Below are 25,910 nucleotides of genomic sequence, written 5' to 3'. Positions count from 1 at the left end.
ATCGCTTGCAAATGTTTGGATGGGGTGGACTGAAACAAATGCAAAGTGAAGACAGCGGGCTTTGAACATGCTATGCGAGTCTCCTTTGTCTGCCCCTCACTCATCCACATAAGATACATGCAAACACCCCTCGTAAAAAGTACCCGAAAACCCAATTTTAGCCATAATATGTTGTGTCCGTGCCCAGAAGTGCTCAGACTTGGGGAACTTTGGGCTGCAGCGCCACAGCTGCAAGTAATTCTCTCTCTCTCTCGGTTTCCATCCTTCCCTCCTTCCCTCTTCATCCTCCCATGCGTCTGGAGAATGTAAACACCAAGAGGGAGCCCAAATCTCTGCCATCACAGCCTTTCATACGGCCGATATGGAGACGGGGCTACTCTGACTGGGATTCTGAAGCCCGGAGCAGTTTACGTGTTCACTAAGAGTGTGGTTGGGTTTAAAGGGTTCGCGTTTAAATGGCGGCCATTTTATTGACGGTCTAACTCTTTCCTGGTGGTTATCCAGCTCTGGATCAACATCTCCACCGTCCATCTCATGTGGGATGTCCCTTGCTGCGCTGGCCATGAAAGTCACACCATGGATGCAAAACTAACAATCAAAACCATGCCTTCTTTATAGCATCTTTTATTGCTTTTGACAGGAGCCTGATGGTGGTGTTCTTGGCCAGTCGGTCTCTCCCACAGCACAAAATCTCTCCACCAACTTCTGGGAACCAGTTGCTCCTGTGAACTTTGTTCTAAATATTCATGGTCCTTAAAGTATTATTCATTATGACCACCTTAACCTTTAGTCTGGTGCCAGTGTCAGATGGAGGTTTTTTCACTTGATTAACTTTATTTCATGACAAGGTGATTGGAGTGGAAATGCTGTGTTGTTCGTGAACCTGAGAGATTAGTGATACATTGTCTCATTCATGTTCCACAGAGGATGAACTATTTACATTTTTCGTGAATATTACCTTGACCTTGCCCAGTGGCTGGGCAAGGTTCTAAGGCGAGATTTTAAAAAGATACGCAGTAAATGTTACTGCTGTTATTCAAGATTCCCAGAGGATAAAATCCACCTTACCTTTTTCTGAGGTGCCCCCATCACTTTATTTTCATGAAGGAACTTTGTTTCAACACAGGGTAGCTGTTTGTTTCTCCTGATGCTCCATGCATGGAGGAGAAACAAGTTGACAATGTGTGTTGCCACCCAATTCTGAGGGCTGTCCTTTGAAGGGCGTATTTAAAGCCAAATATTGTAACAAGACGAGAGTCTCGCACTGTAAATACCAACACTTTTGTCCTATTTTGAGGCAACTTGGGTAGCTAAATGACCGTGAGACTGTATTGCTCAGGATGTAAATCTTTGCTGTTGGTAATGGTTATCTACCATGTTATCACCTTACAGCTGTCCTAGAAACAGACAGTGAACTAGTGAATGACGTGTGCAGAAGCAGACATTTTCTCATTGTGCTCATTATCCCTAGAGGATGAACCCTTTTCATTTTCAACGTCCAATGAGCTGCTTTCCTCTGTGAAAGTTGAAGTACAAATACCCAAACCAAACTCTGATGGCTAAAATGTCCAAAAAAGCTCAGTTATATTATAATATTGATGGTTCCCACAGGCTGACTTTGGTCTTCTTGTGGCCAATCTTGATGCTTGCACACAATATTAATGCAGGAGGCTGACTGCCATTACGTTTTTTTAGAACAAACCTTCTCCCCAGACGAAGAATCCTTTTGCATTTGGTGATTCCTCGACCTGTCCCATACTGAAATCCTGACCTTCTCCTCTTTGGCAGGGCAATAGTGAGATGAGGTTGGTTTCATCCAACTAGTATTGTGGAGAGTTATGGACATTGGAAGCTTTAGGGGCCACAGGTGGGGGGGGGACTTGAGTTGTTTTCAATTGGATGACACAGTCATGTAGCAACCACCATAAAATCTCTGGACACACACTATCACGTTACGTGAAGCTATTCAAAAGCCGTTTGTCACAGAAACCCCCATTCTCCGTGGCCCCAAAAACGTGTTCCCCCACTGAGGCCAAACCTCTCAAACTGCTTTCGAGCCCCAAAATCCCAAGGCCATTTTCCCCCCTTCTTATTTCTTTCCCTGCCGAAAAATGTGGACAAATCACCCCCATATGTGTCTGAAGGAGCCCCATGGGAAGGGGGCCAAGTAGAATGTACCGCTGACGGAACACAAACATTGACTTCATCAAACATCGCGAGCAGCGTGCTGTGATGCTCTCCATATGCTCTCCTGGCACGGGAGGCCGTTCGCTGACAGTACAGCAACATCTCACCAGTGAGGCTCTTAATCTCCTCATGCCGCACGTTGTTCAGCATCTGACACGAGGAGGTGAGCGGAGGTTGGTCATGGTGGTTGCTATCACCAGTGAGGTAACATGTCAGCATATGGTGGAGGGGTTTTTGCGATACCCCGGGCATTTAAACGATAAGGTGGTGGAGAGATAACAGATGTCAGTCAAATGTAAATGTTTTGCATGTGCTGTACACAATGTTGGTGAGAAAAATCCCAGATCCCTTTTTAAAGGCCTCATGTGTTTTCAGCCCGTAACCAGAGTAACGGTAGAAGGGGGGGCATAGGGGCAGGGCAGAAAAATGAAGTAAAAAAAAAAAAAAGGAGCAAAGAACAGGATGGAGTATAAATTTCGCTCAGTGATTCATTTTAAATATCAGGTACCACACTCACTCTCACTAAAACCTTTATTTCCTTTGGCACCTGGCCAGAGGCCTTTTGACCTTGTTCGCTTTCATTCCCGTGTAATTCGGCAGACGTTTTTGGTTTGTGACCTTTTTCCCGGCAGTGAACTCGGAGAGAGATCACTTACAGAATTCTTCCCGTGCCTTTAAAGTGAAAAATCACCCCGTCAACTGCGGCGATATACTTCACCCGGTTAACTATGTGTCTGGAGCCGCGGTCCTCCCTCACGGTATCAGGAACGCGTGATTCACCGGGGGAGGGATAGGTCAGACTCTGCTCCTATCTGGCGAGCGGCAAGCTGTACTATGACGGAGCCGCAGGCTGATCCAGAGGAATCCTGTCAGTGGGTCCTGCCTTCCTCCCCAGGCGTCTCCAACACCACAACATGCACAGGGAGAGTGTGTTGTCTGTTGACAATAACAGACCGAGTACAAGTGGAGCTGAATTGCAGGGGGTGCCATTTAGATCCACTACGTGCTGTTTGACGGGATGTTTAATTGGTGATCGGCAAACAGAATTAACAATTCCGACCTCACGTTCAACATCAGATGGAAGAATTGTAGAATAGTATGAGGGCTTGGTAAAGTCTTCTATTGTTGTGTTGTTCCTGTGCATGAGTTAGAATAAAGCCCCAACTAAAACGTGACCGTTGGCAGTTGGACAGTTTGAACCTAAACATATTAAAGTTGTGATATTTATGATGTGGTTGAAATTGCGTTTTCTAATCACAGTCTAAATGCTGACTTGGTAACATATTTGGCAACACTAAAAGCACCAGCTATGCACTCACATCACTGTCATGATATTTGCATAACAGGGTTGTGCTTTGGTTGGAATGGCCGGCATCAAGGAGAACAATAGCATGTGATGGCTTCAGTCTGTTCTTGTAACCCCGAGTATTTACAGCTGCATCGATTCTTTTTTTTTGGGGGGGGGGGGGGGGGCAATGAATCAAATTATTATGTACAGAGGATTATCGTCCCATTCTGCACTATGGGGCATTTTAGCAACTTTTAGCAACTCCAAAACTTTACCATCTTCCGGACTTCCCTTGGTTCAAGCTTACAGCTCTCATGAGCGTTGTTTCCAGACACAGCAACAACAACAAAAAAAGCAACACTCCCTGCCCAACACCAAACAGCAGACAGACAAATTGTTAATAATGAGATGACATATATCTGATTTTGCTCTGCCTGATAGTGGCCAACAAATTCAGTTGCGGGTTTAACAAAAAAAAGGATGGAGGGACACTGTTCAAATGAGATGCAGCATTGATTGATGCACTTATATTTTCACCCTGCGGTGTCATTATTGATTTAGATTTTAAATCTATATTATTGCTGTAAATCTATCAGTGCAGCTTGGATTTAGTGCACGTATTTGGTATTGATAATGGCATATGTAAAAAGGACACGCCTAATGTAGTTTCTGTATGTATGGATTGCATATTGGTGATTTCCCGTGCACAGTAAATTGATAGTGCATGTCTGATCTGTTGATAACCATTCAATATGTATACACATATATATATAATTGATCATTTTAATGTAATTTAGTCTGGTTGGTCAGTTGGTTTGGGTTTTGTCCGACAGTAACAGAATGCATGTAAAGACTTATAATTATAATATAATAATATAATACAGCCAGCGGTTTACAGCATAATTTTGTTGCCTGAATCAGGCACCAGGCTGTTGCCAAGTAGAAACAAGGACAGGTATAAGCATAGTCAAAATTCAGTCAAAATTAAAGATATTCTACGTTTAGATCTAAATCACTTGGATGTGTGGGGGTGCTAAAATTAAGACCTATATTACAGTTATTATGAATAGTTGCAAAACCTTTTTATTTAATGAAACTTTTCATTAAGTTTCAAGCTTTTACGTAGAAAGTGTGAAGCTGTGTTTATTGTTAAGGCAGAATTTGTTGCAGGCTGTTGTATTAGACTGCATAATATTGTACCATGATGATATTTTCCATTTATTTTGTAGGGTACTAATGCAAATTTAGGACAAATGTTTAAGCATGACGTACCAGCATGTAATAAATGAAGAGGTCTGATGGTGCTGTCACGGAGGTCTCCACAGTGTTGTCAAAATTACTAAATTAATAGATACAAAAAAGATGGTTCTGACAGTTTCACTGTGGGTCAAAGATTCAGATTTATTCCTTTGTGCACTGATTTAAGGATGAGCAATATCTAAATGAAAAGGAGAATGAAGCCTGGCCTGTAACCAGAAGAACATTAAACCAGAAATACCAGGATTCTTTCATGTGCTGCAACTTCTATAATTTTTAGAGATTACATTTTTTTTTCCCGGGAAGGATAGGATGTCAGTGGTTATAAAAAATCTTCTTTTTGGCACGGGGCTCTCGAGCTCCTCCCAACCCGGGGCGATGGAAACGCCACAGCGACTCCTGGCCGTTCTCCTGGGCTTTCGGAGGAAAATCCTGTTTAACGTCTCCACAATAACAATCCCTGGGGTTATTTATTCAGGAATGTTAATGTGCTTAGAATCTCCTGGCCCCCCTCTGGCCTCTGACACCGGCTCCGCTGGGCTTTGGTATCAAGCATTTCGATCAGGCACAGCACAAGCTCTCCGGTGCCGCTGCCATCTGTTTCAACAACAAAGATGGATGCGGCAGGAATCTATCGATGACCCTGACAGTCGGACCGCACGGGCTTCTTGTTTGTGTAGGAACCTGCCTCTGCGCATTCACACTGAGTGCATCACTGCTCATGCCTAGCTTCAGTGTGACATTGCAATACGCGCTTCATTTGGAACTCGATGGATTTAAATGTTTGTCAGCCGTCTGCGTAGAAAACGGTGGATTCTTAGTATTCCTCCCGTGCACTGTAAATACTGTTTTTATGTGTCCTCTCAGCTCCAGGATCTGTGGGTTACGTTACAGTTTAAATAAACACAACACAATTGCAGGATGAAAATGGGCCTCTCCATACATATGAGATCAATTACATTTCCACACTCATTTAATCTCTCCGCAGGTTTCCTAACCGGAAACAGATGCACTAGAGCAGCTCCATCGCCCCAACGCAAAATTCATGAGCAGTGGGAGTTCATGGCTTTTTCTCTTTTAATCGTGTGCCTTTCTGCCACAGTTGTAAAAGATGTCAGTCAGATCCTCGCAGGTAAAAGTTTGGCATTTTGGGGGAGTATGCCTATTCGCTTAATCTTGCTGAGAGTTAGATGAGAAGATGGACCAGACTTCCTCGACTCGGTTGCCGGGCGACTGGTCAACACCAAGACCCAGTTAAGCCCATCACCCTGTTTATATACAGTCTATGAACCCACCTTGAAAAAAACCTGTTTTACCCTTCTTACTACATTTTGGATTGTACTGAATAAACCAATGAGATTCAACGTGTTGGATTAATATGTGATGGATTGATCATAAAGCAGTTGTTGGGGCCTTTGGAACGATCCAGGCTTTTCCCTCCTGTTTCTGGACTTTATGCTAAGCTAAATTAGGGTGCAAACATGCGACTGGTGTCAGTCTTCCTATCTGAATCTCAGCAAGAAAATGAACCGTTCCACAAAATGTCGCATCTCTAAAGCAGGTTAGCGTCTGCTCAAATCAACGACCTTGCGTGGGAAACGAGAAGTGTTCTTCTTATATTTCCCACGTGAAGATTTCCACATGAGAGCTCACGTTTCTCATAGGAACCTTGTACGAACCTCTGAGTGTTTTCTGGCCTAATTGTGCTGTTAAAAAATCCTGGGGTCCCCTCCCTCCCTGATTGGCTGTGCTCGCACGTGAGGACCCGTGAACCCGAGGGATTTCCTGGCCCACTGGCCTCATTTGTAACGCGATACTGTTTTTCTGACCCTCGGCTCAGTGCATGCTAACACACACGCCACGCTTCAGGGCTTACCCACCGGGGAATCCGGCTATACGCCACGAGCACATTAAAACATCCACGCCTCCTGATTAAAAGTTACTCAGGACTGCAGGATGGACGCAGTGCACGTGTGATGACCAGCGATGGCCACAAATGACCATTGACCTGCTCTTCATGTTTCAGGTGGTTTGGCCAAAAAGAAATGTATGGCAACTCCCAGCCACCCCACGTCCTCTTTATGATTCATGGTAAATCACATTTAATTGCACTGACAGACGCAGTAAAATCTTATCTGCTCATAATGCTGGCCTTTCAATGACATCCACATTTTGGCCAATTTTTTTATGTTTGCGTAAGTTTATGATTTCCCCTTAAACTGGAAGTCGGAGGCCCCCCAAAATCGTAAAAGGCATAACTCATTCTGTGCGAAACATTTTTATGATTGACCTCTGCCTCATGTAACGCTGACCTCAGGGGTCTGAGCTGCCCTGAAAACACTAAACATGGGTAATATTTTAGAAGCTCCCTCTGGAGTCGCACAAACAGGATTTTTTAAAAATCCAATTCTAATTCCAGCTTCTGACTTGCTTTTTTTCAAGGCCCCCCCCATGAAATTACAAGAATGCCAAGTCAAGTACGAAAGCTTCTCTCTCCTATTGGGTGTCGCTCTGATGAAATCATGGACGGAGCAGAGTTGAGCATCTTTTTTTTCAAAGAAATTTGGACGGTGATTCGTCTAGACCCCTATAAAATTACAGAAAGCATATTCTTTATGATTCTCAAATGGATGGGATGACCTCAGAGTATTGACTTTGGCTCAGTTTCCGGGGGGGGGGGGGTAGCCGTGAGTCAGACATCCTCGCCGGTGAAACTCGATCCGCATTATACGTTCACGAAAAACAGATTTAATGAGTGAAATCCCAGAGGTGCACAGATTATGGCTCGATTGTTCAGCGCCTAAGAATTTCAATCAAACGCCTGGCTGCCTCGAAACTCTGACCCTCTGCTGGCATCTACAGGTCCTTTTGGAGAAAAACAAGCAGTTTGAATTGAGCTAGGACAAAAAACCATTACGTCAAAAGAAACAGTAAGTTTGTATAAATGTTATATAAACGTGTCCTTTTATGTCCATTAGGGCTGAAAAGAAATCATTTTAGAGCTTTGAATCACAAACATTATTGGCTGCTGTAACAACCCAGGGACTGTTCACGTGTATGAACATTTATCTTAATGTTAATGTAATGTCAAATGTATTGAATCTCCCCAGATAGTCGACATATTTGTATATACTGTATCCACCTCCACCAGGCCTGTGATCACTGAGTTGGACTAAATGTAATCATATCTTGGCAAAATGTAATCATATTTCTCAGCACCTTAAACACTTTTACTTACTATTACACTACTTCTGTATTTTTATATATATATATATATATATGGGGGGGGGGGGTCTCTGTATTTAACCACTTTCTTCATTCGTTTACTTTTGTCGGATTTATTAAAGAAAAACAACAGCACTTACGCAGACACAAATGAAAAGTGCTTTGAAAAATGGATCTGGACATTTTCAAGCTCCTGAACTGTCTCTAATTCCATTTGAACTGCCCAGCTTCTTCACTGCAGTGTTGCACTGGAGGCCACAGAGGAGCTCCAGTGAAAACGGCCGGAGGATCCTGTTGCACCATTGACATTTAAGAGAGGGGGGGGGGGGGGGGGGGGGCTCTGAACTGTGGAGTGACTCACTGGGTGAGGTAAGGCTGCTGACAGTATTCTTGAGCTTTTAAATCACAGCTGTGCGACCATGCACGCTTTACACCACAAGGTACACGCTTCTTTGTAGATTTCTGCACAGTACATGTCACCGCAAGATAACAGGGGGGGGGGGGGGGGCGGTAGATCATCTATTTAAGTTGTCTGGCAGATGTCGTCTGCTTATTCGGCCCCTTGAATTCTGTGAATTCAAACAGAAACAGGCCTCATGCTGTACATGTTGGTACAAGTCAGTGGAATAAGTGTACTAATAATTTGAATATATTGATATTGTTGTTTTCATTGTGGCCACCATCTGCAACTATCCCAAAAAAAACACAGATTATATTTTAACCTGGACAAATACTATGCTTCTCACTTCATTTAATTAATTGATCAGGAACTTATATTCTCACGTTACCAAATAAATCTGTCTATTCATTCCCTCTACACATTATGTGGACATGACATCTCCCCCTCCCCTTTTTCTTTCACTCTTGCCCTCTCTGCCACTCTTTCTCCTGATTCTCTCATCTCTCCTCCTCTTCCTCCTCTTCATCCTCTATCTCTGCTCCACCCCACCTGTTTATTCTCTCCGCTGTCGCTGGGTGTTCCCTCCGCCAACTGCTGGTTATAATACTGTATAATACATAATTGTGAGGACTCGGCCTTGTGTCGAATAAGAGTGATTTGCATGGATTTCAAATCCCCTCTCGCCAGCGGCTCGGTGCGCACAGGTGTTGGTGAAGCGTCCCCATGTGACCGGCGTCGGAGTGATACTCCCACCATTGTTCCACACAAAGAGTATTTTCACTTTCCAGCATCGTGTTGTGAGCCACACACCAGCAATTCCTCTGCAGCATGAATGGCCACAGCAGTCAGCAGATGAGACGAGTCGCTCGTTCACACTTCCAGCGCTTTCACTGCTCGTCCTGCGCTTCTGCAGCAAGTGTGTGTGGTTGTGTGTGTGTGTGTGTGTTTGTGTGTGTGTGTGTGTGTGTGTGTGTGTTTGTGTGTGTGTGTGTGTGTGTGTGTGTGTGTGTGTGTGCGTGTGCCTCCCACTGCGAGTTGGCAGTGAAAGGTGAAGTTCATTTTACGCACAGGCGCTTCTCCATCCCAAAGCCAGCGGTCGGATCACTCTGAGGCGAAAGGCTGCGCGGTGGGATGGCAGAGGAAAGACTCGACGTTTTTTTGTTTCCAGAGCTGAAGGAGGTGGAGAACAAGCTCGGGAGGAAAACCCCCGAGAGTCTTCTGATTTGGATGAGGGATGCTGCGCACTGCGGAGGCGGCTGCAGCTCTGTGGTCGACAGGGGAGACCGCAGCGCTGCCCTCAGTGCCAGCTTCTCTGACAGAATCAGCAGTTTAAAGCAAGAGATGGTAAAGATTTCTGTTGAGCTCTCAGCAATTAACATAGTCGTGTAATAAATGTCTGTTTATTGAATGCGCTTCCAAGTGGACGAAACTGTTCGTTTGAGTTGGTAGTGTTTGAGTGTGCTTGGCGCGCCAGGCATGTCGCTGTGCATCGCCACAATGTTTTCACAATGACAAAAACTTGCGCAGCTTGTTCCAGTAATCACAGCTCTCGGTTCTTTTCGAGAGATGTCAAAACCTCCGGGCTCCACTGTGAGCCGCTTCACCTGCTCATCTTTTATCTCCAATGACGGGGGTGCGTCTCTCCACCGCACCCCTCACCTGGCCTCTCTCCCATTCACCTCCATTCATTCGGATTCCTTTTGCTCGTGTTCCTCTCGGTTGTGTCTGTGACGTGCGCAACGCACAAATGAGTCGGGGGATAGATTGCATTCTGTCAAGGGGTCCACGAGAGGTCGGCTCCCGACACTGCGCACACCTGTTGCTGCATGCCTCTCTCCCCATGTTGTCCATGCAGAGGCGGCTGCGTTCTGCCGACGTGAGCATCCTGCGGCAGCTGCTGGCCGTGCACGAGGGCGTCGAGGCCATGCGCTGGCTGACGGAGGAGCGGGGAGCCCTGGTCAGCCGAGGCAGCAGCTCCACGGGCAGCCTGAGCAGCCTGGTCACGGTGGAGGAGCGGGGACCCCCCGCGACCCCCTGCAGGTAGAGTCGTTCATCTGTCAGGTGAACAGGAGCTGCACGGTTCCCCTTTAAAAACGGCACTTTGATTATATGTGGAGTATGACCATGACAAGAAAGCCCCCATCAACATAAAATGAACTGTATCTATTTCACATTAGGGTTGACTTATTTGTCATATCAGCATTTTGAACAATGTGTGGCCATGAATTTTCTATAATATGACGTATTGTCCTTTTCCTAGAAAGTCATACAAAGCCATGTGAGAAAGCATATAGACCCGCAGTTGAGTAAGACTCTTGAAGTTGGACTGAGAATTTTTCCGAACATCTTCGCAAATGTCCGCAAAGTAAATGTTTCAACTTTTTGCGGGGGAAAGTTTGCCTGTCACACGTCACAGGAAAAAGTCCATCATGCAGTATTTCATCTCAGGCGTGAATCCGAATACGTGAGTTTCCCAAATAGTAAATGGAGGGATTCACTTCACTGCTGAATCTTCTGTGTTGGAAAAACTCCAAACAGCTACCAGTTGAATCATGTTGGATGTCGCTTTAAAGCAACGCTTTGGTTTGCACTCCAGATGTGGCTCAGTATTCCTGGTGTTGCTCCCACAGGGAAAGCCCGAGTCCAACCTGCCCTCAGGATGTTACTGGGACAACTGGCGAGGAAGCGGCAGGTCATCGATCACCACACACTGATAATGATGATGATGATGCCGTGTACACAGAGTCTACAGAAGTGGGACCTCCCGGTCCTTCCCAGTCCAAGTTTGAAGTGGCATCATCTAACGCTGCCGATGGTTTGACCGGTGCCGTTCTACAAAAGTGCCAACCCCAGGACTTGGACGCGGGCCCGTTACAGGACATCGAAGCTGGTACTGGTACCATCACAAGAGCTCTGCTCAGATCCAGAAAGAAAAGAAGAGAAGTCAAAGGGGACACAAGTAGTTTTACCCTCACTCAAGCGTCGGGGGAGACGCAGGCAGAGCGCAGTCTCAAAGCCTCTCAGAACAACGTAAAGGAAGAGGAAGAAGAGGGTGCATTGAATAGAGAGACGGTTTTGCTGGGGTATGATGCTCAGTGGTGCTGGGTGGAGTCGGAGGATGACGTGACGTTTTTGTGATTTCATGTGAGCACAACAAAAACAGTTACTGTAACTGCCAGTGATGCAGTGGGATTGAAATTTGCACTTTGACCCTCAGTTTGTCTCGATGGAACGAGAACAATGCTCACAGCTGAACGCTGCTCACTCGCTATGTGCATTGTTCAGAATGTGCTCTGTTTAATAACGGGTATTTTTTTCATTATCAGTGTGTATTTCATGAGCTCCAAAGCGACAAAATCATAAAATATGTGTATGATGTGAAATTACAAAATACCATGTTATTCTTTAAAGGAAATGATAGAAACCTCCGTTGCTGGCTGAAGAATGTTATACACCCTGGGGATTTGATTTTCAATATGACACATACATAACTTCTTTTTGTTTATTGTGGGAAAGAAAATACAATCATTGATGACAGAAGTACATTAGCTGATTATTTAGTATGACTATTTTCTCATATATACTGTGTTCACATCCGAGTTTACATTGAGATACAGGGAGGACTTTTCAATATGATGCCATTGTTCGTCTTGAAAGACTAATATATCTTTTGGTAATAAACAAGACACATATGTTTTCATTGACGCTCTTGCTTTTTGCTTAACCCAAACAGAAGAAAAGTGTGAATGTGGTGAATGAATGTATGCAGGAGTGTTTCAATTAACTTTGGGGGGCCACAGGCAAAAGGGACCTGGTTGGGGACCCTACATCACAACAACCATTAAAGTACAGTCTGCAGTCCCCTGTACATAGCAATACTGTTGGTGCAATAAGCCCAAAAAATTAAAATGAAATATAGACATTTCAGGCTGTCCCTATGTTTGGTCCTGCGATTTTTTTTCTCACACACTCACAGTATTTTTATTGTCATTGTTAAGTTTTTGCGTTATTCAAGCAAAGCCGTTGTTTTCTGTCTTTAAATGACACAAACTATGAAGTGAAATGCCAAGTGGTCACTGAAGGTCCGTCGTATGTACGGTGTTAATATTTCCGACGCACAGCGAACGCAGCAGCCGACGTCCCTCCCCATTGCGTCATGTATTTACATAGAAACCCGGAAGTGTCGAGTCGAAACAACTTGGTCCGTCAGTGGCGGATTGATGCGACATTACGGGCGGATCAAGGTCGATGTGATGGTTCAGACGGTCGGAGGGGAAACATGGAGGCTCGTTTTCTGCGCGCTCTCCTCGTCGTGGCGTTGACGGCTTGCACGTCAGGGGACGGTGAGTGTTTCCGGCAGAAAGAGCCAGGTCGAGAGGAGAGGGTTCAGGTGTTAGCATGGTGGCTAACTTCCACGGCTTGTGCTGTACTGACGACGCTAGTGCTGCTCCGTCTGAGCTCTGTAATAACCTGTTCCTGTTTGTCAAGTTATTCCTTTCTTTTGACCATTACAAAAATAAATATTTACCAGAGCTGCAACAGTTAATCCATTAATCGAATACTAAATTAATCGCCAACTATTTTGTTAATCGATTAATCGGTTCAAGTAGTTTCTATGAAAAAAAAAGTCAAGATTCTCTGATTTCAGCTTCTTCAATGTGAACATGTTCTGGTTGCTTTGCTCCTCTGTGACAGTAAACTGAATATCTTTGGTGTGTGGACAAAACAAAACATCATCTTGGAGTTTTGGGGAACATAATTGACATTTTTCACAATTTTATGACATTTTATGTATATAATATCTAATCGATTAATCAAGAAAATAACCGACAGATTAATCAATTATGAAAATAATCGCTATTTGCAGCCTAACTTTTGTCTCCTCATCTTCCAGTTTGAATAGGTGATGTATTGATGTATCTATTTAAACAAGCTCAGTTTTGCTCAACTCTCTCCCTCTCCTTTGCGTTCAAAAAAAAATTAGTCTGAGTCAGACACAAGATATACTAATTGAATTGCCCTAAGTGGAATAAACTCCTCTGTGCGAGTTTTTAATTTTTTAATTTTATAGATTTTTTTTAATCCCTTGTAGTGCATTGTTACTCGGTGAAGATCTCATGTGCCCCCACAGATGGACAGGTGACGTTTGTGTCGGAGCTCTCATCCAAACCGGCACAGAAGCTGTCAAAGTACGGTTGGTACGGCAACGTGCGGCTGCAGAGGTTCCACGTCCCGGAAGAGACAGCCGTCGCCCGCTGGCTGTTTTCTGTCACCAAGGTCAACAACTTCCACTGCGGACAGAACAACGTCACCATGTAAGAGCTCGCAACCAGAGAGAAACCCACCTTCCTCCACTGTTTGTTTTTTTATCTTCATCAGACGTCCCTGTCGCTCTATCTTCAACATCTTCTCTCTCTCCTCCAATACTTTCCCTGTTTTTTTTCTTTAAAGTGTGTTCTTTCTCTCTCCTTTTGCAGCCATATCAGATGGGGTGCCCCTCCAGTCATAAACCCGGCAGGTTCAGTTTTTCCCAATGCAACACTGTGGAGCCCCTGCCTGTCTCTGACCCTGCCTGCAGCATCGCACAGCTCCACGACCTTCAACCTCTCCGACCCGGCGCCCGGTGATTGGTACGTTGCCGCCCACCTGCCTGAGGACGATGGGCGCATAGAGCAAAAGGTTCGTACGGAGCTGTGGACTTTTGACACTCGATGCTGTCTGTTATTTTATTGTTGCTGTTGCGAGTTTTGGATTTTCTTTAGAATTATTTTACCATCAACGCTTTGTGGTAATTGAATTTGCAGCAATTTTACTAGTCAGCTTTTAAAGAAAGATTTCGACACCAATTGTATCCTCTTGCAGATGTTTTACTTACGTTGACTGCATGCTCGCCCCCTTCACATTTATTCAAAACTGATTCTTATTACTACTTTGACAGGCCGAGATCCAGTCTCTTACTACTCCAGTTATGCATCACTTGTAAATTTCCCCTTTGCCCCGACCTGTTCCACCAGAGCAGGAGGATTGTTTCTCATGTTAAGCAGCTAAACCACATTCTTCTTTCTTGTCTTTCTCTTTCATCTTAGTCGTGTTTTCTTGTGAGCCAATGGCCTTAAAAGAAAAATATATACTATGTATTTTTCGTGTATGTGTGTGCATTACTTTTGTATGATCTTGCTTCGGAATTTTTACTCGTATTAGTTTGCCATTCACTTGTAAAACACTACACACGTCTGTATGAATAATACAATTTTTTGTGTGAAGTTTGAAAAATAATAAGTATATTTACTTAATTTTTTTTTTCTTTGTTCGTCAGGGTTTTCCGTCCTGCTCCTATTTCTTCCAGCCGCAGCTCTCAGTCAGGAGAGGAGTGGACACCCCTGTGTTACAGCAGGGCACATTCCTCCAACAGACTGCCGCACCTGACAGACCGGCACGCCTTAAGTAAGAAGTGTCTGTGCGGCTTGTGTACATAGTCTATTTCCTGTGCTTCTACTGTATGTTCTCCTGCTGGTTTCTACCGTTTACAGTTCGTACAGTTAATGTGTTTGTGTCTGTCCCAGGTTGTATGTTCCAGAGTTTGCCTCTTCCCTCTCCGTCTCCGTTGCGGACTGCTCGTCCGGGGAGGGAACCGACTTTGGAAACTGCTCCCTGGTCCTCCGGCTGGGCTCCTCCTCCCTGCTGCACAGCCCAGTGACGGTGAACTGCTCAGGGACTGGCTGCTCTGCCGTGCTCTCTAACCCACACTGGGGCGCCTGGTTACGAGTTGTTGTGGAGAGCACGCGAGACAACCACACTGTGGCCTTTAGCATCCTCTCAAACTACACAGGTGACCGTACAAACGTGCTCATTAGCTTTTTGAAGGAGTCGGTCCCTGAATTGGGACACAGCCATTATATCATATTACATATATAATCTACTGCTTGTGCATGTGATTTTTATTCTCTTTTTTATTCTTGTGTGTGTGTTTTTACCCCAGTGGGTTGCAAGCCAACAAGTGTAGGCCTTAAAGCAGACGATGACATTCGCAAGCTCCGCGGCAACAGCAGCCACGCCAACTTGACGTCGACAGGCAACAGCTCCCTGAGCACCGACGCGGTCACCTACAACAACAACTCATCGCCACCGTTTATGTCGGCGTCCGCGTGCGTGTGGAGCGTCCCCGTGATCTACGAGGAGCTTGACGTCCTGTCGCTGCGCTTCACCCCCGTCAACGGGCCCAACGTCAGCGTCACTGATACACACCCCACCCTGCTCACCTACCCCCTGCACACACAAGCCACTGGGGGCACACTCAACCTGCAGCTCACACTCAACACAGTGAGTACCACCGAGTTACGACACAGTCACACAGTTTGTGTTTGTGATGTTTTACTTTAATACATCTGTTTGTGTGTGTAGACTAATGTCATGCTGAGGAACAGTAGCAGTGTGGTGGCCTGTCTCTCTCAGTGGGCTCCAGTCCTTGACCTCAACCACTCTCATCCCTGCCGCACAGGTAGCACACAGAACCGGAAAGATTCATTCATATTTTTTTCTTCTATTTATTGCATTTAATACCTGTAAATAAAAGTGGATATAGGATAAGTGAAAAATATGACATGAGGTTGAAAGGTTAGGCGTTGAGACACTTCTCATGTGTGTGTGTCTGTGCATCTGTTTGAAGGTCATGCCGTCCACCTGAATGCCAGTGTCGCCAAAGCTGTGGTCAGGCTGCCGTTCCCTCACGCAGCGACATGGTACCTCAGCCTGCAGCTCACGTGCAACAGGTAACACACTCACATTACTGTACTGTACATACTGTTAGTGTGACATTTATGCACATTTTTACAACATGTACTGTTTTACAACAGTCTGTTGTTGTAAAATTGACATATTTATGTTTCCTATATCCCATTTCTTGTTAGCTTTTATTTGTACTTGAATATTAGCTAGTTAGTAATGCTACATTTTACCTACATTTTCATATTAACAAACCCTATATTTAAAGCCCTAATCTTCATATTTTGTTAGTTGGTCTTTGTCTAATGACCTGTCAGTGTATCTGGGTCTGTTATAGTCCATGGAGACCCAGGGTTGGACGAGATATTGCAGTCCTGTTTTATTGTTTTTTGTGTTTATGAAAATGTATATGTCTTTGTTTTTATTCTTTGTAGCAGCGACTGTGGTAACACATCAGTAGTGTTCGTGACCCCAGAGGTGTTTGTCAGTGCCTGTGTAGAAGACTGTGGGACATACGGAGAATGTAGACTACTGAGGTCCTACAGCTACCTGTATAGTGCCTGTGTCTGCAAGGCCGGTACGACACACACACACACACACACACACACACACATCACCTATGTAGATATCAATCAATGCAGTGTCTCTGTTATTATACTAAAAGTCTTTACTTTATCCTTTCTGGTTATTGTTTTAATGTTTCTGTCATATCATCCTTTTGGATTCATTTTGTGTGTGCCCGTGTGTGTGTGTGTGTGTGTTTAGGGTGGAATGGTTGGGGCTGCACTGACGACTCGACAGCTCAGTCGTACGGACGCCAGTTGTTGGCAACTCTGTTGCTGGCTCTCAGTAACCTTTTCTTCCTCCCCGTCATCGTGGTGGCCATCAAGCGCTGCTACTTCACCGAGGCGTCCGTCTACCTCTTCACAATGTTTTTCTCTACGGTAACACACACTTGTTTGCACATGCACTTTCGGCATGTTTCTGAGAAAATAATTATTTTGCAGCTCATAGTTTTTCATCTTTTAGCTTCACAGTGTAGTGCAAGAGGGAAGTCTCAGGAAATCAAAGCCAGTTGTAGCTTACAGTATCTTCTACTTTCAGTGAGCCAGGTGAACTCAGGACTGCTTGGTGACTTAATTCTATATAACACAATAGCATAATGATGTGATATTTGAAGATATAAAAGTGGTAGTCACCGGAACCAGAAAAGTGAAGCCAAGGCAGAAGCGCCTTGGACCTGTGTTCTCTGGAGTGAGCAGCAGAGGGCGACTCCACTGCAAAAAGAAGTCAATGTTTTATAGACGTCTCTGAGAAAATGACTCTACTTGATTTATAACATCAGTCAACATTTTCCTAAGGAGTTTATGGTCTCAATCCCTAGTGTCAAGACTTTGTGATATGCTTATTGCAATAAGCTAATTTCCGAGAAAAAACAAATCAGCCTGCGTGATATGTAATAAGTCTTGTAGCATCAACACAGCGATGTCTCTTCTTTTCTTTGTTTTATATATATACATATATTTATATATATATATATATATATATATATTATAGTTCTACCATGCATGTGACCAGCCGGGTATAGCTGTAATGTGCATCATGGACTACGATACCCTGCAATACTGTGACTTCCTGGGCTCTGTCTGTTCCATCTGGGTCACCATCCTGTGCATGGCTCGCATCAGAAACACATTCAAATATGTAAGTGTTGCGATATTTTCCAGAATTCTGTCAGCCCAGAGAATTGATGATACCAGGAAGTGTTAAAGTAACTTTGATATTGTCTTTTTCTCACTACCACTTTGTGTGCGTGTAGACTCTCTTTCTGCTCGGGGCTCTGCTGATTGCCATGTCAATGCAACTGGACCGCAAAGGCCTCTGGAACCTGCTGGGCCCCGTCATTTGTGCACTGCTGATCATGGTCACTGCCTGGGTGAGATACTGATGAAAGGATTCTGTAGATAAATATTACATCCACAGTCGCACAGGGTGGGAAGAATAAAAACTAATAATTAGCTGTTTCGCTAAATCTGTTCCTCTTTTAACATAGGAAGTCAGAAATAAAAATACAAACTGATCTGAAAACGTTTAATGAAAAAGTGAAAACACAGAAAGAACAACAGATAGACAAACATACACATGAAGACTACATGCAACATTATGCATTTACACATATATTGTCATGAATAATGGAACATACACACATACACTGTGAAATACACTGTCAAATGTTGCATATTGTGCCTAATTTAACTAATCTACTTTTGGTAATGATATGTTATGACCATTTTTATGTAGAAAAGTCAAACCAGGGTCCCTGACAAATGAACTTATAAACAACATTTCATTGACAGGTGTTCCGAGGGGTGCGGCGGCGACATTGCTACCCACCTTCCTGGAAACGCTGGGTCCTCTACCTGATCCCCGGGGCGACCTGCGCCCTGGTCGGGGTGTGCTTGTATGTTCTCGGCGGCACGGAGGACAACTACTACTACACACACTCACTGTGGCACATCCTGATGGCCAGCTGCGTGGTGTTCCTGCTGCCACCGAGGGAGAAGGACAGGGAGACGCTTGGCTGGAGCAGGGGCTGGAGCTGGGGCTGGAGCTGGAGACCCCGGGTTTGTGGGTACACTCTCTGTGAGAGTGGCAAGGATGAGCTCTACACTGTCACATAGTGGGACAAGAGAGGCTGTGAGGGAGGAAAAGTGACTTGGTATTGATTGTTAGGCGGCTGCATACACTCCACGTACCCAAGTTGTTGACAAAATGTAAAAATTTGAACTATATTCTTACAGGTCTGCGGTTTTCATAAGTGTGAAACTGTTTGTATGGATCTCCAAAAAAAACCTGAAGCAGACACAAACAGACCATTTAACCCAAATCAAGCCTGCTGAAACCTCCACGGTCCTTTGTACCTGCTAAGGTATGAACATCAAAACCTTCAGGTACCTGACCTTTGACCTCATGACCAGGAGTTTGTACATAGTCTAGGTGTACATATTTTACTAGACTAGGAAAATGAACGTTCCAAAATATTTATACTGTATAAGTAATAGCACTTTGTGGAGCTCTTCTAAACCTTTTCTACTCGGTACATCATTCACTTTACAGATAAACAATCGTATATTAATAGTTGATGTAAACATTTCTCCTACAGACCAGGGAAAAAACACATGGTGGTCCGTAGTCTGACTAAACCTTCTCAACCACAGCTCCACCTACTGGCTCTTTGCTGAGCTTTCAATCCGCATCACGAGGTCTTCGCCTGTTTGCTTTTTATCCTCAGTCTAGCTCATGTAAAGACACTGAATAAGAATAATCAAAAAAAATCAACAGGAACCATTCAAAACCTGTAAACTGCACGTTTCCCCCGAGTCTGATTAAACCCACACTTCCCTTCATGCCATCTGCATCTCACTTATCCTCCATGTTGATTTGCATCAGATTCTCAGCCTCAGGTCACTAATGCCTCCTCGGCGCTGTAAACAAATCCACGACTTTAACTACTGTTAGTGGCACAATATTGTGTTCATGTACAGATGAACTATATACGCAGCTTGTATTGAATATGCATTTCCTGTCTTGTCTGTTTATTTTCTTCCACTCCAGAATCTCACCTCCTTTTACCAGCGTTCATTCTGAAGCACTTTTATGATCACAAAGCTGATTCCACTATGTAATGTACATAGCCCTAATAAGCCTGTACAGTATGCGTATGAACGGGCACCTACATGAATGTTTATTGAGATTGCCATGTCCAGTGCCTCGTGTGTGTGCGTGTGTGTGCGTGTGTGTGCGTGTGTGTGCGTGTGTGTGCGTGTGTGTGTGTGTGTGTGTGTGTGTGTGTGTGTGTGTGTGTGTGTGTGTGTGTGTGTGTGTGTGTGTGTGTGTGTGTGTGTGTGTGTGTGTGTGTGTGTGTGTGTGTGTGTGTGTGTGTGTGTGTGTGTCCTGCAGACTCTTTCCATTTTTAATTTTCTTCACTTTATGTTTTGTTTAATTGCACTGTAAGGATTTTGTCCTTGTGATTTATTTTTGCACACTGTCACACTTGCTTTGCCTTCCTTTCACTGTTTTTGTTCTCATGTGTGAATCACTTTTTGTCCCATCAGATTAGGAGTATGAAAATGAGTTGGAACATACTCCAACTCGCACTGCACAGAAAATTAATGTAAGGATCAAGAAATGTAATGTTTGAAGTTCGTAAATCATGATTTGACTCGCATGTACTCAACAATTACCTTTCAAATCACTTTGCCTACCAAAATAAATCTTTTCTATTCAGGGAAATGTTTCATGATAAATTTTTTTCCATTGTTTTTCATGTGGACATAGTCTCACTCTTTCCTCAGCACCCACACATGCGCGTGCACTGAGAGAGGGTTGAGAAATAGAGGGAAGCAGATTATCATAATCCTCAGAAATGTTGAAAGTGCCGTGTGTGTGTGTGTTTGGTGTGTGTTATATAGCTCCCCTCCATTAGTAAATTTGATGGTCCTAGAAAGCCGACACGGATCAGAGCCACAGATCAACATCACCATCGAGCCTTAATGTCTTTTTGTGGCTGACATGAATCGACTAAAAGGCGTGTAAAGTGTTTAAAAGCACCAGAGGCTTTTAAATCCCTGGTATGAGTCGAGCTTCAGAAACACTGGGGCCTCCACTTCCCATAATGCCACACCTTTCGTTAGATCTCCCCTGTTTCAGTCAAACATTTCAAATATATTTACGTATCAAGCCAAACACAAGAGCAACAGAAGACGTGTCCGCGAGTGAAATTGTTGTCATGAGTTCTGGATAAGGGACAATTAATTTTGAAGAACCAGAATTTTGCTAGTGCGGATTTTGTTTGTACATTTATCTGCATTTACAACCATGGTTTCCAACCTGAGGGTCAGAGCTTCCCAAGGCATCCCAAGATAAACCTGAGGGGTCTTGTGGTGATTAAATGAATAAATAACTAGAATGGGCAATGGTTAACACCCTATCTCACTATGTTAAGGAATGGGTCCTTCCCTTGGGCCATGCCCAACCCCTCCAACATATTTCATGGAAATCAGTTCTGTAGTTTGTGCGTGATCCCGCTAACTGACACACAACTGGCAATGAGTCACTTATTGCATTCATGTTTTTATCTTATCTAAAATTCCTCTTTGTTTTTTCTGTTCATGTTTTGAGTCTGAGAAATGGTCTGAGAACTGGTCTTACTTTGAGCACATGCAGCCACTAGAGAGAGCCGGTCCAGTGGAGGAAACTGCACCGGACATGGGACCGATAGACGGATGATGGGAGAAAAGTGAACAGTTACATTTTGTAAATTAAGACTATATAGTCTGATTCTGACACAGTAATTGAAGAGAAAAAATGTATGTGCACACAGATGAAACTTGAGCCACATAGTTTTGAAGCTTTTAGCTGCAAGAAGGGTTGAAAGACTGAACTCAGTATTAAAACTGTATTTGATTAACTTCCTTCTGTGGCAGTTTGTCCATGTGTTCTAACACAAACCATGTAAAGGATTTGTATTATATTATAAAGCCTGCAAATGAACAGAAAATGATGCTAAAGAAACAGAAGATTAAGTTTAACTTAAACTTAAAAATAAGAGCCTGATCACATATCCACACACACACACACACACACACACACAAATACACGCTCCCACGCACACGCACACACACATGCACACATGCACACACCTGAGAGCACAACACTGAATGCTGCCGTGACATTTTATTGGGATGAGAACATGCTCGAACAAAAATTAACAGCGACAACAATCACAACGCGAAGCTCCAGCGTGGAATGAAGAAAAACAAGTAAACCGTACGACAACCACAGACACGGTGAGGCAAATCTCTGACTAAATGGATATTATACAATCGCTATGCTCTATGACCACAACCTCTTCGCCTAAAGCTACTTGTGAGAGGCGGATGAGATTCATTCAGCTGTTGAGGAAAGCTTTTGAGGGGGGGGAAAGGAAAACGTGGTATTAGGAGACAGGCGTTTGGTCTGAGATGGCATGTGGATGTCCATGCGGGGTGGATATGGAGTAAAGGCTGTAACAGTGGCACTAAAAGCTTTTTCTCTCTGATGCCCACTGCTTGTGCTCGGGGAATAAGATGTGCTGCAACTACGGTTTGCATTAACGCCGGTGCTCTGAGAGGGACACTCTATGTTGAAAGAGAAGTTCTGGCTTTAAACTCAGTAAACGCGGAGGACCCCTTTCGATGGTTACTATGGTGACCAACGCAGACAATGGAGGACGGAAGGTCGACGCGTTCCGGTTTTTCGGCCCTGGCATCGGACACGGGAGCCGGCTGAGCCAGAGTTGGTACCTGCCCGCCCGTCCCCCCTAGGCACGCCCCTCCTCCTCCGACGCCTGGGCGACGGCCTGGGCGGGGGAGGGGCTAGAGTGCCGCTGGCGTCTCATGAAGGGGAACACGCTGAGGGGAAAGGCAGGAAGGAAGAAAAGAAGAAAAATGGTGATGTTTTTAATAATTCATTTGTGTTTTAAAGTAAAATGCGGTAATGCAAATGCAATGTCACCTTTTTTTGACCTCCTGGGGGACGATAGCTTTGGCCAGCATGTTCTTGTATAGGTCAGACTTGAGATATCTCGGGAAGGAGTCCTAAACACGGAGGCATACACACACACACACACACACACACACACACACACACACACACACACACACACACACACACACACACACACACACACACATGCTCTTATATGAGTTAATTCAATTTGATTCACAAAATTCATTTTCCACAATATGTATAATTTTACAGTGGTACATACTGTAGACATTGTCTGTTGTCGTTTTAAATTGTGCAATGTCTCACATTTTATCGTCAAACATCTTGGTGGCTTGTACCTGTCTAAAACAACTTCCTCTGGGTAAAAGCACAAAGTGCAAATGTTGGAAGGAGTCGCTGAAAAACTGGAAAGCTTTTCTTTTTGCAATGTTAGGCAATAGGCTTGCTAGGTCATGCGGTTTAAATGCAGATTTAATCAATGAGTGGATTGTTTGTTATGATGAAGTGTATATGCCATTTGTTGTGAATACTATGGTCCTTTCAGCCAAGTCGTTGCATAAAAGGTGAGTACAATGTGTCAGAGATCAAACCTTTTTCATGAGGAAGTAGATGTGCATTTGTGCGTCATCCATGACAAAGCGATGCGGGTGTTGGATCCCCTTCAGGGTTTTGTCCATCGTCTTGCTGTCAATGTTGACCCAGCGGGCAGCTCCGGGAGCCAGGAAGTTTCTGCGTCGCACGCACACAAAAGAGTGGCCGTCAACTGACACAGCCAAACGTACGGTGCGTGGCGTGTGCATCTCCGCGTGTCGGTGCGCTTACTTGTACACTTCTTCCACTTTCTCTACGATCCTGGAGTTTTCTCCGTGTCGGATGTCCTCACAGGCCTGCCAGAAACACAGGTTCTCCGCTGAGAGCAGAGGGGAGGACGCCGGTGAAGAACAAGGATGCAGGAAATGAGGATTTTTAGCATGGGTGGCCTCTGTGGAAAACCTTGGCCCCTGTCAGTTTTTCATACAGAGCAGTATAGGTGGGTGAGTAAATCCCTCTCCTGCCTTTTGTCCTTTACCTTCCACTACTGTGAATCTCACTCTCAAGTCTGTCATGTCTTTCTCCTCTCTGCCCCTTCAATCTACTCTTTCCATCCTCCCAATAACCATGAAATGAATCCTCTTTTCCACAAACCTCAATTAGGGAAGATAATGACATCCTCAATGCTAATGAGAGCGATAATCAATTAACGGTTATTAGTAATTAGATCTATTTTTCTCTGTTTATCATTGTGATGAGCGGCACACGTATCACATTATGTTGCTTCAAGTGGTAAAACAAACGTTTGTCTACCAGGAAAAATAATAAGAAATGCGTCTTATCCTGTGTCTGAATGCCCTACAGCACGTTAGGTTGGGTCAAATAATCCTTACCAGATATTAAAAATGAATCTTTATCATTTCAAATCTGTATTTTTAATTGGAAAAAAAGAAGAACTCTCACCACTGAACTCTTTCTCCAGGTAGGTCATGAACTCCCGCCTCCCCATAGCGTCATTCAGAAGCTCCATGAAGCTGAAGCTCCAACGCTCCACTCGAAGACGTGAGGGGATCGGCACCCTGCTCATAGGAACACCCAAAAATGTGCAAACATTTTGGAAAAGAAAAAAATATATAAGATCCAGTCAGTCTAGAATTCATACCTGCTACTATTGCTTTTGTTATGAAATTGATGGATATGATAAGAGACGCTGCAAAAGCTCAAACCACGGGAAAAATCCAACAAAGATACACCATGACTGTTACAACAGGGACTGTAGCGTGGATTTATTATAACGTGTGTATCATAATGTGTTTATTGAAACGTGTGCGTGTTCTCTCACACTTCTGTGTTCATTGTCCAGTGGGCTGTGTCATCGGAGATCCAGGGGTTGCTGGGAAGGCAGCCTTGCATAATGGGATCGTGGCTCAGGTACTGCTCGCTGTATTTCACAAAACTGCACATCCACAGGCAAACGCAGAGGCACACGCGCATGCACACACACACACACACACACACACACACACACACAGTTTTGTTTCATTAGTGTTGCAGATCATAAGACTTAATGGCCACTAATTCCAACTTGCATGGGAAGAATCCATTAGTGGCGTGCGTGCGTGCGTGCGTGCGTGCGTGTGTGTGTGTGCGGGTGTGTGTGAAGGAAAGAGAAATACAGTTCGGCTCAGGCGGCACATCCATTAGTCCTTATGCGTATCTGCACATGCGAAAGTGTGTCTGCATATGTGCGTTTGTCAAGCTGACACCAACCCCTCTAGGCAGATGGATGACTTTACACGGTTTCTTCCGAGGGCCCTTCTACAGAATTCAATCTGTAAACAAAGACAGAATGTGCACACACACACACACACACACACAAAGTGAGCTATGAAATATATTCTAAATGTACTTAAAGTGAGGGCTTATGAATTATAAATGATGTTTACCTCTCTTTTGTAGTAGTCACTGTTCTAGTTCTGTGAAGGGAAAGTGACATCATGTTAGGTCACGCACACATTAGCACATTTATACTGTACAGTCATATGAATAGTAGAGGACAGTTTCCCTGTGTCTACATGTGTCCACCTATACAAACAGGATACACTATGATAAATGAGGAAAGTACTTCATGAGATTATGTGACGGATAAAACACAGTATATATTTAATTGTCAATACAAAATTATTGTTATCTGGACTGTTGTTGGTTAGACATTGTTCAAATCAGCTATAATTACATTGAGGGACAATGAAGATGGTTGTCATGTAATGTCAGGGCAAGAAAAATTAAACCTCTATAATCATATACAGATGGTAATATATTGTAATTGTCCATATCAGCTGACTTGGTGACTTACTTTGTAATAATCCCAGCAGGAAGAGAGAGGGAAATTTAAAAAAACAAGAAGAAAAGCGATAGATAGTAGACATATTATCAAGTTTTATCATTATTCAGAAGGGAATGGGAAACGAAATGTGTGGTGATTTCACTGACCAGCGTAACTCGTGTGCTGAAGTTATTTGGTCTCTCTAGACCCATGTCCAATATATTATATGCCCCAGGCTGAAAAAAAATAATAGACATAAATAAGTACACTAATACATATCGTGTGTGTGTGTGTGTGTGTGTGTGTGTGTGTTTCTCTGATGACATGCTTGTGAGTGAGCACTTTCCTGGGCTTTCCACTCCACCAGCTCTGACTTTTATTCCCAGGTTTGTCTTTCTTTTTCTCCATGCGCTCGTCCCTAATTC

The 25,910-nt window shown here is 44.1% G+C and overlaps 3 protein-coding genes across 4 annotated transcripts in view; 2 read left to right on the top strand and 1 right to left on the bottom strand.

Annotated features, from left to right (window-relative positions):
- The first annotated feature begins 9,185 nt into the window (after positions 1–9,185).
- LOC118310448 (leucine rich adaptor protein 1-like) lies at positions 9,186–12,235 on the top strand. The gene is made up of 4 exons (XM_047331925.1): positions 9,186–9,273; positions 9,469–9,701; positions 10,213–10,397; positions 10,988–12,235. Exons 1-4 carry the CDS (start codon positions 9,186–9,188, stop codon positions 11,493–11,495), a joined length of 1,014 nt encoding a protein of 337 aa, XP_047187881.1. The 3' UTR covers positions 11,496–12,235.
- A 301-nt stretch (positions 12,236–12,536) lies between these two features.
- pgap6 (post-glycosylphosphatidylinositol attachment to proteins 6) lies at positions 12,537–20,372 on the top strand. Of its 2 annotated transcripts, XM_035634189.2 has the most exons (14): positions 12,537–12,700; positions 13,489–13,672; positions 13,835–14,036; positions 14,674–14,801; positions 14,921–15,186; positions 15,337–15,677; positions 15,759–15,855; positions 16,024–16,126; positions 16,514–16,656; positions 16,845–17,023; positions 17,637–17,783; positions 17,899–18,015; positions 18,437–18,800; positions 18,865–20,372. In XM_035634189.2, exons 1-13 carry the CDS (start codon positions 12,637–12,639, stop codon positions 18,758–18,760), a joined length of 2,295 nt encoding a protein of 764 aa, XP_035490082.2. In that variant the 5' UTR covers positions 12,537–12,636; the 3' UTR covers positions 18,761–18,800; positions 18,865–20,372. The 2 variants fall into 2 exon arrangements, with proteins under 2 accessions (XP_035490082.2, XP_035490081.2); XM_035634188.2 differs by having other exon boundaries at positions 18,437–20,372.
- A 1,428-nt stretch (positions 20,373–21,800) lies between these two features.
- The window catches only part of rgs11 (regulator of G protein signaling 11), an 8,254-nt gene continuing 4,144 nt past the window's right edge, over positions 21,801–25,910 (bottom strand). Inside the window, exons 9-17 of the mRNA XM_035634191.2 lie at positions 25,653–25,721; positions 25,106–25,129; positions 24,930–24,991; positions 24,502–24,615; positions 24,123–24,238; positions 23,451–23,538; positions 23,219–23,357; positions 22,635–22,717; positions 21,801–22,531 (exon numbers count right to left, since the gene is read on the bottom strand). Of these exons, the coding sequence (XP_035490084.1) occupies positions 22,441–22,531; positions 22,635–22,717; positions 23,219–23,357; positions 23,451–23,538; positions 24,123–24,238; positions 24,502–24,615; positions 24,930–24,991; positions 25,106–25,129; positions 25,653–25,721 (786 nt within the window). The 3' untranslated portion in view covers positions 21,801–22,440. The remainder of the gene's footprint in view (positions 22,532–22,634; positions 22,718–23,218; positions 23,358–23,450; positions 23,539–24,122; positions 24,239–24,501; positions 24,616–24,929; positions 24,992–25,105; positions 25,130–25,652; positions 25,722–25,910) is intronic.

This window comes from Scophthalmus maximus, chromosome 5 (assembly GCF_022379125.1).
Source record: "Scophthalmus maximus strain ysfricsl-2021 chromosome 5, ASM2237912v1, whole genome shotgun sequence".
Lineage (NCBI taxonomy): Eukaryota > Metazoa > Chordata > Actinopteri > Pleuronectiformes > Scophthalmidae > Scophthalmus > Scophthalmus maximus.
The sequence above is the reverse complement of the archived record's forward strand: the minus strand, read 5'-3'. Positions and strand labels throughout refer to the sequence as shown.

Excerpts from the sequence above, each read along its gene's own strand:
- LOC118310448 (XM_047331925.1), top strand. The coding sequence starts at position 9,186 with ATGAATGGCCACAGCAGTCAGCAGATGAGACGAGTCGCTCGTTCACAC. Across the intron at positions 9,274-9,468 it reads GTCCTGCGCTTCTGCAGCAA|GCGAAAGGCTGCGCGGTGGG; the intron begins GTGTGTGTGGTT and ends GATCACTCTGAG. Across the intron at positions 10,398-10,987 it reads CCCCCCGCGACCCCCTGCAG|GGAAAGCCCGAGTCCAACCT; the intron begins GTAGAGTCGTTC and ends TTGCTCCCACAG.
- pgap6 (XM_035634189.2), top strand. The coding sequence starts at position 12,637 with ATGGAGGCTCGTTTTCTGCGCGCTCTCCTCGTCGTGGCGTTGACGGCT. Across the intron at positions 12,701-13,488 it reads GGCTTGCACGTCAGGGGACG|ATGGACAGGTGACGTTTGTG; the intron begins GTGAGTGTTTCC and ends GTGCCCCCACAG. Across the intron at positions 13,673-13,834 it reads GGACAGAACAACGTCACCAT|CCATATCAGATGGGGTGCCC; the intron begins GTAAGAGCTCGC and ends CTCCTTTTGCAG.